This window comes from Eurosta solidaginis, chromosome 4 (assembly GCF_040869045.1).
Source record: "Eurosta solidaginis isolate ZX-2024a chromosome 4, ASM4086904v1, whole genome shotgun sequence".
Classification (NCBI taxonomy): Eukaryota; Metazoa; Arthropoda; class Insecta; order Diptera; family Tephritidae; genus Eurosta; species Eurosta solidaginis.
Window position 1 is genome coordinate 32,080,179 of NC_090322.1, and position 13,910 is coordinate 32,094,088.

The window sequence follows — 13,910 nt, forward strand, 5'->3', positions numbered from 1 at the left end:
TCGCCTGGGCCTATTGATTTAGAGGGCTTGGCCTTGTGGAGGTGATGGTAATGGGTGAGTCTTGTTTTTGTTAATGCGTCCGTCTGCTTGCACGACGTCTATAACCTTGCCTACAGAAAGATGCATTACTAAATGCCCACAGAAAACGCTTGCGCATTGCTAAAGGCGATGGAAACTTTATCATTTTATTTTATGGGGGATGTAGATGTTGGTGATTTCTAGGTTTGCATCGCCTGACCGGACAGATAGGCCATGACGTTCTAAGACACTGTCTTTGCAGTCGATGTCGGAATCAAACAGATGATATTGCGCAGAGTGGTGTATGACAAACGCAAGGCCGCCTCCATTTCCGCTCTCGCGATCTTTTCTGTGGACATTATACACAAGACAGGTCTGCAATGCAGATCTTGCTGTTAGTTTAGTCTCTTGAATCGCAGCAATGCAGATGTTGTACCGCTTCATGAAATCGACTATCTCAGTGATCTTCACAGTTATCTATTACAGTTTAACGGCAGAATTCTGAAGGGCAGCGGGGGAGGCGTCAGCACGCTAGGGGTAAGTGACGGGTGACTACGCCTGAGTTGTGGTAGGTGAGGACGCTGTTGTTGCCCTGGGACAGGACGTCCTTGGGTAAGCATTGGAGTACCCGGTGTAGTTTAGAAGCATTTATTTAATTTTTAATTTTATTTCAATCGCGAAACTATGCATTGCTATGTTACCGATTACTATCAGAATTAGACCGTAAGTAGTATATTATTGAACAATTTCAGTTTTTTTTTGTGCCTAAAATCGGCTTGGTATAAAATGTTCAGTTTCCCCCAACTTAGACTTCCTGACCTTATTTTAATTCATCTGTAGCTTTCATTATGTGTTTGTTTCTGTTTTATTTGTAAATTTTACTAATTTTTTCTTTTAATTTTCTTATTTGCAGTTCATTTATGGGTCAATTATAAAGGACATACACCACATTTTCAATTTTTATTACAAATATTATTATATTAGCAATTATTATATTTGTTATTTTATTCTTATCATTATTATTAATAATATTACTAGTTTTATTTTCATTATTATAATCATAGTTATTTTTATCTTTTTTATATAACTATTAGCTATTTATCATTAAAACAAACATGAATAGGAAAATATTTAACAAACTTTTGAGGAAGGAGAAGGCAGTTTATGATGAAACTGTAAACAAGTTTCGTAGGCTCAACGACTCTTCTAGAGTAGTTAGTGATGATATACCATCAACTAGTAGGGAAGCAGATATAGGCCTTAACGAATCTTCCAAAGTAGGCAGTGATGATATACCATCTACTAGCAGGGATACTTTTATTTTCAGAGTAGCAAGCGATGATGAGCCACTTCCCAATGCGGAGCCCACTACTTTTGACTTAAATATTGACGAAGAATATATCGATAGCGATAGCGACAGTGAGAGGTTTTTATTTGACGACGATGAGTTGGTAGAAAGTTTGGAGGAGACATTAAGCCTCACAGACAGAATACGATCAGCGTTGAAAGGTTGGGCGATCCGGCAAAAAACAACTCAAATCAGCCTTACCGACCTTCTACGTTCCCTGGAGGGCGCCGGACTCAAAGGACTACCGTTAGATGCTCGAACAGTTATGGGAACAAGTAGGGAAGCAGTTTATATTAGACCTTTTCCCGAGGGGGAGCTATTGTATTTGGGAATGCAGTACAATTTCGCATTTGAAGAATTTAATTTTTTACAAGACTTGGAACGGATTTCCATAGATGTAGGCATAGACGGACTGAAAATTTTCAAAAATTCTAATAGGGCATTATGGCCAATTTTAGGTCACGTAGTAGAGTTTCCCAAATCAAGGCCCTTTTTCATGGCTTGCTACTCAGGAATGAGTAAGCCGCCGGACGTAAATAGTTTTTTATTGGAATTTTGCGCAGAAGTAAATAATTTACGTCAGAACGGAGTAAAGGTAGGATCCGCTGAAGTTTTAAAAGAATTTGATATAAGGCTTTTCACTTGCGATTCACCAGCACGATCTTTTGTAACTGGTGTCAAGTCGCACACGGGGGCAAGAAGCTGCCCTAAATGTGAACAAGTAGGTCAGAGGTTCGGAGCTAGGATGAGCTTTTCTCAAGTTGTAGCAGAACCCAGAACAGATATTTCTTTTAAGAATAGAGTAGATATGCAACATCATTTAGATCAATTTAGGGATAATGAAAATGTGTTAGAATCCGTAAATATTGACATGGTTTCTCAGTTCCCTTTAGAACCTATGCATTTAGTGGACTTAGGAGTAATGAAGAAACTACTTGAAAAGCTTGTAACAAGAGGGAACGTAACAAGAATGAATGCAAAATTGAAGTTTCTCAACAGTTACGTTCCCTCTGAATTCCCTAGACGCAGCCGAGATTTAGATCAAGTAAAAAACTGGAAGTCAACAGAATACCGCCAATTTTTATTGTATTCAGGCTTGTTCGTTTTAAAAGACTGCATTCCAGACAACCTGTATTCTCACTTTTTGCTATTACATTGCGGTATTAGACTTCTCTCTTGTGAGAAGTCTTGTAGAGTAGAATCCAATGTCGCGAATGAAATGTTAGAAGAATTTGTTAGAGTGTTTGCTGAATTATACGGTGCGGATTTTGTTAGTTTTAATGTTCACGGGCTTTTACATTTAACTGATTGCGTTAAACAGTTCGGTCCACTAGATAAATTTTCAGCATATAAATTCGAAAATTATATGCAATATATTAAGAAAATGATTAATAGTCCAAATAATATACTGCAGCAATTATTTTTAAGAATTGAAGAAAGGCGCAATTTTACGGATTTCAGCAAAATTTCAAGTATGGATAAATTTGTTATAAGTTCTACCAAAGACAGGGATAGTTTTTTTTATAGCAGTAAAATGGGTTCCCTAAAAATAGTCAACCAACAGAGCGAAGGAAACACTTTTAATGTTGTAATTTTGACACAAGTTGCAGACGTTTTTAGAGAGCCCATTGTTTCCTCATCTGGATTAGGTATTTTAGTAGGTCAGATTATAGATGAGAGCATTTATAGCATAAGTAAGGAAGACCTAGACTTTAAGTATTTTGCAATCCCAGTAGGTAATAAATTTATTTTAGTGCCATTATTACATAATCTATTTTATAATTTTTCATAGGTCAAATATGGATTCAAATTTTGTCGAGGAAGAGGAGCCGGGAACCAGTCAGGCAAATGGTAATGCAATTTTTTTATTCTTAGTTCTGCCTATCATAATGATTATTCTCATTAAATTCTTTATAATTGTATGCTTCTTGTTTTTTAGTATCACGACGCTTTAAAACTTCCCAAACATTTTACGAACGTGCTGCCACCCAACCACTGGCTGAAAAGAGTGACTTTGAAGAGGTCACTCAAATGGAACGTCTTTTGGCTGCAGTTTCAAGGATAGAGGCCCGGCAGGAAGAAATGTTGAAACGACTAGCCGCTTTAGAAAAAGTGATTGCCGACAAGGTGGGTTTTTTTAATAAATTCAGTCCATAGAGTGGTAGTGCTGGCATTAATTCACAACCAATTGATAAATCTTTGGTGTTTGATTTAATGCTTTGGTCTACCGCTATCCTGATTTGTCCATAAGTCAAATTTTAGTTTAATGAAACTCAAATTAAATTTTAGATGCCCGAACGTGCAGAGGTGCAGATTCAAGGCCAAGTTCTGCGTGAGGTTAAGGTGCTTTCCGCCAAAACGCAAAGAAGCATCGGCCGTATCTCCGGAGACGTGTGCAGCGAGGAACAAACCTTTTTACAAAGTTTGCTCCCTATGTCATCAGAAGAAACTTTGCTGAAGGTGGAAGAGTGCCTTACCAATAAGGCTCACGCTGATGCTATGGTATGCCCCTATTTTTACTAGATCTAATATATAAATAAAGCACTCTACAATTGAATATATATATATATATATATATATATATATATATATATATATAATCTTATAATTTTATAGTCGGCCATCATTTTTCGGCTAAAAGGCACAAAAGGCTCAGTCGAGAGTGTCATGCAGTCACTCTTTACTGACGAGTTGGCGTGGGAGTATAACTGCTACGGCGGATTAGGGAAGAAATCCTTTACAAGTCTAAAGGTCGTAGATATGGTTCTGGGTAGGTATCAACATATTTGAAATTAGTAATTTTTTGTCGCTAAATATTAATATTTGCTTTTTTAATAATCAATAGGGGCATTCGCAAGTATACATAGTGATACGATTTTAGCTATTAGGCATTATGTACTTTTAAGTCGCAATAGATTTAAGCATGTCAGACGAAAAAAAAATCTGGGGTTAAATTGCTGACTACTATTTAATTTTTAATGCATAGCAATTTTTTGTGTAATAACAGCGACTATCGCATTCACTATGGCGTAAATGAGAGTAAAATATACAAAGTATTAAATGAAATCACCTGCTGAACTGACGACAAATGAATAAAAGTGGCGATAGTTGCTGTTATTAGACAAAAATATTTTTTATTCGTTAACTGTGTAAATAACTTCCTAATATTTCTTTACTTTATATTATTTACTTTAAGATTAGTATAGTTAACTAACAATAAGTTGTGAAATCCACTTTTTCTTTTTATACTTTGTTTTGTTTTTTTTTTTTTTTCAAACTTCCGATTCCGAATATTACGTTAAATTATTTATAATATAATAAATAGTCAAGTCCACCATTTATGATAATATTGTTCTTTTGTTAATAACCTCCAATTCCCAATACCGATTTACATAGAACGTTTTGTAGCATCCCTCGCTTTCTTCGATATAAATTTTGCTGTACAAAGTTCGTTGAATATTGAATTATGATCAACTTATGCCAAGTCCAAGCGAAGCATGCGACAAAGCGTTCTATTTGAATTCTCATCAGAACTCCTTTCCTATGTTAAACACTTTTCTTACTTATAAATACCCAATACAAAGTCAGTGGATAATATATTTGAACAAATTTCATAAGTTTTTTCGAGCTTAACTATGTTTATAGTTTTATATATTTATTTTTTAAAAACTTGCAACTGTTCTTAAATTATTAAAACTAAATTTTGAAAGTAAAAGTATTTAGTTTTTATTTTTTTTTATTTTATTAAATTTTATATTATTAAATTTAATTGAAAGAATGATATCTAATCTATATTTTAAATAAGAAACATATTTATTTGGATTTTAAATGAAAAGCAAAACGTAACACTAGTCAATAGAAAAATGAAATGTATGAATAGATAAATGTATTTTAACATAATGAATGAAGTAAAACGAATTTTTGTAAATATTTTTTAATGTAAATATCTAAAATATGCATATATCTAAATTATTCATACTTAAAATGAATTTGTTGTATTTTTAAGTTGAACTATATTTTAAATAAGAAAAATATTTATTTGGATTTTAAATGAAAAGCAAAACGTAACACTAGTCAATAGAAAAATGAAATGTATTAATACATAAATGTATTTTAACATAATGAATGAACTGAAACGAATTTTTGTAAATATTTTTTAATGTAAATATGCAAAATATGCATTTATCTAAATTATTCATACTTACTTAAAATGAATTTGCTGTATTTTTAAGTTGAAAATCGTAATTTCTCAATAAAAACACAGAATGAAAAATTTTGGACATTTTTTGGGGGGTTTTTGGTTATTTTGTGGGGTTTTTGCAATTTTTTAGGTATTTTCAATTCGCATTATGGATTAATTTATCATTGGGCTGGCAACTCTGGAGCGCCTAAAAGTATGCAACCTTTTTAAAATTACATTGTGAGAGCAGTTCAGCTATTCACTTTTGATATGATGGTTCTGAATGAGTGCGACAGAGATGGAAGATCACACGTACACGAAATATCCCATTTCACCATGGATAATATCGGCGCCTCGCCGAACAAAATTATCCAACTTATTATCCAATTTTTTGGATAGCGTCAGTATACGATTACCCGAATTTTTATCCACTCATGGTTAGCAGGGATGTGTACTGAATATAAATGTACATACATATGTACATTTTTGTATGAAGCTGTGTATGTATGTTTGTTTGTTTACATGATCTTGCGGTCAACTGCAAGTTTTGTTTACTACTTCATTAAAAAGTACTATAATGACAGTTAAGATCAATGCTAATTAGTTGATGGGCTTCAGCGCCTAAAAGTATGCTATTTTTGCATTTCTGATAAAGAACTGCGATCCCGGAAGTACTATCCAAAAGTTTCCTGCAGTAATTTGGCCGTTTCATTCATCCGGCAGCCCTCGCCATCTTCTAAATATTTCAAATACTGGATAAGAATCGTTACTAAATGCAAAGATCAAATTCATGAACTGAAGAATGGCAAGCGTTTTTTTTCTCAATCTGTCTTCTTTTAAATAATAGGAGTACCATTTTTCAAAAGAGGACAAAGCAGCTTGATTTGTGAAACTCCAAAGACTGTAATTTAGGTTCTGTAGTACCTACCTATTTGCCATACTGAGAACGATTAGTTGTAAAAGGTCCCACGCCTTAAAATCTTGAGCGGCATATAGGGTGGTTCAATTATTTTCTTTATGCTTTAATCAAATCATTTTAGAAAGGCCTACGGTAATAAAACAATAAAAATTTGTATAACATTGTGATTTGCTACAAACATACATACAATACATATGTGTGTTGAACTTTGGAGTTAACGTCGCCTATATTTGTTTTGTTTTGCGTGTTTACGTTTTTTTATTTACTTAATTTTATCTTATTATAGAGCTTTTTGTTTCTTGCTCTTTCCTAAATCCAAACAGAAGTGTAATTAATAATAAATATCGAAGGTTATAAAATGTTAGATAAGTGGAAGCACACGAGCTTTGATTTTTAATGAGTTTTGTTTTATTTAAATAAAACTATCAAATACTTATAAATTATGATAACATGTAAAGGTTCTACTCTTAAAATAAACCATTGGCATTGTTGCTAACTTTTCAAACCAATCAAATTAAAACGAAATTGCAATGGATTACGTTTTTGTGAAGCGGACATTAAAATGGAGTTGATTAGCCCTTCAGTTTTAAAGATTGCCATTAGCTATTAAAATTATTTAAAACTAAAAAAATTAAGATTAAATAAACAAGGGCTAAAGCTACTTCATTAATCTTATAAATAACAGGTCAGCATAAAGCAGCTGATATACCAAAGGCTTTCATTATAATAATAAAAAAGAATTTCAAACCATCCGTGAGTCCTCCGACTTAGCGTTGTTTGAAGAAAACCCCAACATCTAAACAATCACTTCTAAGAGATCTACATATATCGGAGATGAGCAAATCATTACACGCGTGTCAAAGCTTTATTGAGCTTTCTCACATGCAGCCTCACACAGAGATTACAAAAGTTCATTTGCACTAAAACATATTACGCTTTCTCTAATACATAATAAATGAATAAATAAATGTAAGGCGCGATAGCCTTCGAATAGATTTTAGGTCGAGCCTCTCTTCCATCGTACGGGACCTACTTGTTATATGCCGACTCCGAACGGCATCTGCAAGGCGGATTAGTTTTCACTGAGAGCTTTTCATGGTAGAAGTACACTCGGAATGCTTGCCAAACACTGCCGAGGGGCGACCCCGCTTAGAAAAATTTTCTTCTAATTGAAAACTCTTATTTCTAAAATGTTTGATGTTGCTTTGCCCGGGGCGTGAACCTAGGATCATCGGTGTGGTAGGCGGAGCACGCTACCATCACACCACTGCGGCCGTCCCGAAATCCAAATAGAAGTGTAATTAATAACAAATATCGAAGGTTATAAAAAAGATAAATAAGTGGAAGCGCAGATCAGATTATTATAAATTATATAAACATGTAAATGTTCTACTCATGGAAGCGCAGATCAGATTATTATAAATTATATAAACATGTAAATGTTCTACTCATAAAATAAGCCTTTGGCATTGTTGTTAACTTTTCAAGCCAATCAAATTAAAACGAATTGTTTATACCGATATGACACTACTTTATTTTCTTGTATTTTTATACTCAGTTGAGCAGAGCTCACAGAGTATATTAAGTTTGATGTGATAACGGTGGTTGTACATATATAAAGGAATCGAGATAGATATAGACTTCCATATATCAAAATAATCAGGATCGAAAAAAAATTTGATTGAGCCATGTCCGTTCGTCCGTTAACACGATAACTTGAGTAAATTTTGAGGTATCTTGATGAAATTTGGTATGTAGGTTCCTGAGCACTCATCTCAGATCGCTATTTAAAATGAAAGATATCGGACTATAACCACGCCAACTTTTTCGATATCGAAAATTTCGAAAAACCGAAAAAGTTCGATAATTCATTACCAAAGACAGATAAAACGACGAAACTTGGTAGAGTAGTAAAATTTTGGACAACGGGCGTGGCACCGCCCACTTTTAAAAGAAGGTAATTTAAAACTTTTGCAAGCTGTAATTTGTCAGTCGTTGAAGATATCATAATGAAATTTGGCAGGGACGTTACTCCTATTACTATATGTACGCCTAATAAAAATTAGCAAAATCGGAGAAGGAACACGCCCACTTTTAAAAAAAAATTTTTTTTAAAGTAAAATTTTAACAAAAAATGTAATATCTTTACAGTATATAAGTAAATTATGTCAACATTCAACTCCCGTAATGATATGGTGCAACAAAATACAAAAATAAAAGAAAATTTCAAAATGGGCGTGGCTCCGCCCTTTTTCATTTAATTTGTCTAGGATACTTTGAACGCCATAAGTCGAACAAAAATTAACCAATCCTTTTGGAATTTGGTTCGGGCATAGATTTTATGATGTTAACTGTTTTCTGTGAAAACGGGCGAAATCGGTTGATGCCACGCCCAGTTTTTATACACAGTCGTTCGTCTGTCCTTCCGCATGGCCGTTAACACGATAACTTGAGCAAAAATCGACATATCTTTAATGAACTTAGTTCACGTACTTACTTGAACTCACTTTATCTTGGTATGAAAAATGAACGAAATCCGACAATGACCACGCCCACTTTTTCGATATCGAAAATTACGAAAAATGAAAAAAATGTCATAATTCTATACCAAATACGAAAAAAGGGATGAAACATGGTAATTGGATTGGTTTATTGACGCGAAATATAACTTTAGAAAAAACTTTATAACATGGTTGTGACACCTACCGCATTAAGTAGAAGAAAATGAAAAAGTTCTACAGGGCGAAATAAAAAACCCTTAAAATCTTGGCAGGTATTATATATATAAATAAATTAGCGGCATCCAACAGATGATGTTCTGAGTCACCCTGGTCCACATTTTGGTCGATATCTGGAAAACGCCTTCACATATACAACTACCACCACTCCCTTTTAAAACTCTCATTAATACCTTTAATTTGATACCCATATCGTACAAACACATTCTATAGTCACCCCTGGTCCACCTTTATGGCGATATTTCGAAACGGCGTCCACATATAGAACTAAGGCCCACTCCCTTTTAAAATACTCATTAACACCTTTCGTTTGATGCCCATATTGTACAAACAAATTCCAGGGTCACCCCTGGTCCACCTTTATGGCGATATCTCGAAACGGCGCCCACCTATGGAACTAAGGATTACTCCCTTTTAAAATACTCATTAACACCTTTCTGTTGATACCCATATTGTACAAACAAATTCTAGGGTCACCCCTAGTCCACCTTTATGGCGATATCTCGAAACGACGTCCACCTATGGAACTAATGATTACTCGCTTTTAAAATACTCATTAACACCTTTCATTTGATACCCATATCGTACAAACTCATTCTAGAGACACCCCTGGTCCACCTTTATGGCGATATCTCGAAAAGGCGACCACTTATACAACAACCACCACTCCCTTTTAAAACCCTCATTAATACATTTAATTTGATACCCATATCATACAAACACATTCTAGAGTCACCACTGGTCCACCTTTATGTCGATATTTCGAAACGGCGTCCACCTATAGAACTAAGGCCCACTCCCTTTTAAAATACTCATTAACACCATTCGTTTGATGCCCATATTGTACAAACAAATTCTAGGGTCACGGGTCCCGCATTCTAGAGTCACCCCTGGTCCACCTTTATGGCGATATCTCGAAAAGGCGACCACCTATACAACTACCACCACTCCCTTTTAAAACCCTCATTAATACCTTTAATTTGATACCCATATCGTACAAACAAATGCTAGGGTCACACCTGGTCCACCTTTATGGCGATATCTCGAAACGGCGTCCACCTGTGGAACTAAGCATCACTCCCTTTTAAAATACTCATTAACACCTTTCTTTTGATACCCATATTGTACAAACAAATTCTAGGGTCACCCCTGGTCCACCTTTATGGCGATATCTCGAAACGGCGTCCACCTATGTAACTAAGGATTACTTCTTTTTAAAATACTCATTAACACCTTTCTTTTGATACCCATATTGTACAAACAAATTCTAGGGTCATCCCTGGTCCACCTTTGTGGCGATATCTCGAAACGGCGTCCACCTATGGAACTAAGGATTACTCCTTTTTAAAATACTCATTAACACCTTTCTTTTGATATCCATATTGTACAAACAAATTCTAGGGTCACCCCTGGTCCACCTTTGTGGCGATATCTCGAAACGGCGTCCACCTATGGAACTAAGGATTACTCCTTTTTAAAATACTCATTAACACCTTTCTTTTGATACCCATATTGTACAAACAAATTCTAGGGTCACCCCTGGTCCACCTTTATGGCGATATCTCGAAACGGCGTCCACCTATGGAACTAAGGATTACTCCGTTTTAAAATAATCATTAACACCTTTCATTTGATACCCATATCGTACAAACGCATTCTAGAGTCACCCCTGGTCCACCTTTATGGCGATATCTCGAAACGGCGTCCACCTATGGAACTAAGGATTACTCCTTTTTAAAATACTCATTAACACCTTTCTTTTGATACCCATATTGTACAAACAAATTCTAGGGTCATCCCTGGTCCACCTTTGTGGCGATATCTCGAAACGGCGTCCACCTATGGAACTAAGGATTACTCCTTTTTAAAATACTCATTAACACCTTTCTTTTGATATCCATGTTGTACAAACAAATTCTAGGGTCACCCCTGGTCCACCTTTATGGCGATATCTCGAAACGGCGTCCACCTATGGAACTAAGGATTACTCCCTTTTAAAATACTCATTAACACCTTTCATTTGATACCCATATCATACAAACGCATTCTAGAGTCAACCCTGATCCACCTTTATGGCTATATCCCTAAATGGCGTCCACCTATAGAACTATGGCCCACTCCTTCATAAAATACTCTTTAATGCATTTCATTTGATACACATGTCATACAAACACATTCCAGGGTTTCCCTCGGTTCATTTTCCTACATGGTTATTTTCCCTTATGTTGTCACCATAGCTCTCAACTGAGTATGTAATGTTCGGTTACACCCGAACTTAACCTTCCTTACTTGTTTTCTCTATTTTTGCAGTACTTTTTCTTTAAATTTTTGTCGCCCTCCATCCTAATGCGCCCTAAGCATTGGTGTAGTGTATAAACTATATTCCACAAAAATAAAGAAATACCAGAAAAATACAACCTATTTCATTAAAAACCATGATGCAATTAGAAGGTGACTGGCGTTGGCAACTTCTCTTTCTAATCCGCCATCTTGAACTCCCACTCTAAAACTCAATTTGCCTCTTTACAAAATTACTTTTTTATTCAGAGTAAAAAGTTTAGTAAGAACCATATAAATCAGTTTTCCTACAAAATTATACAAAGGCATCACTTTTTTCTCCAATTCTATTTTGTGTTGACTTTTCTATCATTCAAATCCGTTATAAAATAATTTTGTTTACTAAACAATATTTTAGAAATTAGGATATTTTCGTTAAAACATGAAGGTAAAATGTTTAAAATAATTATGATAGTTCACTTTTTAAACAGTTTTTTACAAGTTGATCTTCTCATTTCCTTTTCCAGGTAATCTGCCTTTTGCTGTCGCGAGTTGGATACCATTTTGGGTTGCGCATATCCAAAAATTCAAACATGTCTTCCCACCTGTAGCAATCTTTTTTATTTTTTCCACCGAAAGGCAGGACAGGACAGGAGTATAAAACATGTCTCGGTCGCAGGCAAAGAAGATCAGTCTCAATTCATTGCAAGAGTTATTGTTGTAGGGGCTGAACCTTCCGGCTTTGCGCCAAATATACGTTTTGTCCCTCCTCGCGTTGAAGTTTGCAGACACGACTTTTTAACATGTGCGTTACACGCGCTCCTCTTTCTACTACCACGAAACCGAAACCAAGCCTAGTTCGTTTGCTTGACCACTTTCATTGGTGATATTTACTTAATCGGTACCTCGCATCCCTGGATTTTGTTGTTTTCAATGGAATGTGGTTTTACGTGGCAGATGCTCATCATAGCGCCTAACGCGGTTTGAGATTTAAAGTGTAACATCACACCTTTCTACAGCTGACTGCTAGCTGCCAAAGCAATCCATGAGAAGTTCTCAAAGATATTTTTACACATCACATCACCAAACATCCCAAAAGAATATTTCTGGTCATTCCCACATGAACGGCTATTATAAGGTATTCTCCGTGGGTGAACTTCTACATATGACCCAACCTTCTAGGATCTGTGGGTCGACAGAATATAACCCCTCCACTGGTTCGCTGCTTAGTAGTGATTTTAGGATGAAGTTATAAGACATGCAACTTATATTGTAGCCGTCACCCGATTTGATGCTGATAAACCAACAAACCCGACAAGGTAAAAAGTAATGTCTCCACTAGGCCTATTAGTAATTATAGCAGCCCTGCTAAATCTCTACTGACGGACACTTTCAGTTCGCCCAGGCTAAGAGATCAGCCTAACGTGGACGACGCTGCGGTGATCGGGCATTACAATTTTCGGACCAACACCAAGCTAATGGCAGAATACTCCACCCCAACCCTGCCGTTCCGTCTGGACCCATCCTTGATCAGGTTCACCAGCCTATCGTCCATATTAATTCCCAACTTCATTCATTCCTTAATGAAATTGCTGTGAATGTAGATAGATATTTATCCGGCACGCTCCGGTAACTAGCTACATTAAGGTAATAAATCGATCGTAATAGACCGATCGAGAACGATTTGATATGACCGCGTTGAACCATAGGTTTGGTGATTTTAGTCGCTTCTTACGACAGGCATGCCTACCGCGTGAGTATCCTAAGTCCCTAAATCCGTTTGGAAGATTTTCCTGAAGCTTTACGCTGCACCGTTTTACTTCAATTTCAAGAATTTCCGAATTGGAAAAAGCTCTCGTCGCTCGTAACAAACATCCGAGATATCGAAAGTGACTTTGTCAAAGTAGCTGCTTCTTTTACGACCACCTAGCTATACTACATCGAATAGAAGGCAGTATAAGGGGAGGAGTGTGGTCTTCATTAAGTTAACACATACCGTGAGCTGACTTAATCTTCTTGTAATTCATTTTGCCCTTCGGAACACAAACTAAGCAACATATTTCAAGTTTGCCTTATACACTCGAATTCAAAACCATTAGGGCCAATAAGCCTTTGAAGAAAGAATACTGATCTATATTTAAGTCGCCGGCCTGCATGTTTTATGCAAACTTTGAACGGAATTTGCTAGAGCTGCTGAATTCTCTCAGAAGCAATATATAGCAGAACTAGAAGCTTATTCGGAAAGCCTGTCATTAACATATATTAATAATATACGAAATTTTTCATGAAACATGTAAAAAAATGTACTTATTTCTCTCATACAAAATAGTACTAAATTTAATACCATATAAAATAAATTTTTTTTATGCCCCTATTACCGTTTACAACTCAACTCTGGTTGGGTTGAAATTTCGCAATTTGGTATTACAG

General features: G+C 35.6%; 3 protein-coding genes across 7 annotated transcripts in view; all 3 read left to right on the plus strand.

Annotated features, from left to right (window-relative positions):
* raskol (Ras GTPase-activating protein raskol) overlaps nucleotides 1–13,910 on the plus strand; it is a 536,164-nt gene that overhangs the window by 124,294 nt on the left and 397,960 nt on the right. The window lies entirely within an intron of this gene.
* Nucleotides 1,134–3,403, plus strand: LOC137247573 (uncharacterized). The gene is made up of 2 exons (XM_067778558.1): nucleotides 1,134–3,217; nucleotides 3,306–3,403. Exon 1 carries the CDS (start codon nucleotides 1,134–1,136, stop codon nucleotides 3,156–3,158), a length of 2,025 nt encoding a protein of 674 aa, XP_067634659.1. The 3' UTR covers nucleotides 3,159–3,217; nucleotides 3,306–3,403.
* LOC137247574 (uncharacterized) lies at nucleotides 3,166–4,327 on the plus strand. The gene is made up of 5 exons (XM_067778559.1): nucleotides 3,166–3,217; nucleotides 3,306–3,493; nucleotides 3,656–3,868; nucleotides 3,983–4,136; nucleotides 4,212–4,327. The coding sequence occupies exons 1-5, from the start codon at nucleotides 3,166–3,168 to the stop codon at nucleotides 4,325–4,327; spliced, it is 723 nt and encodes a 240-aa protein (XP_067634660.1).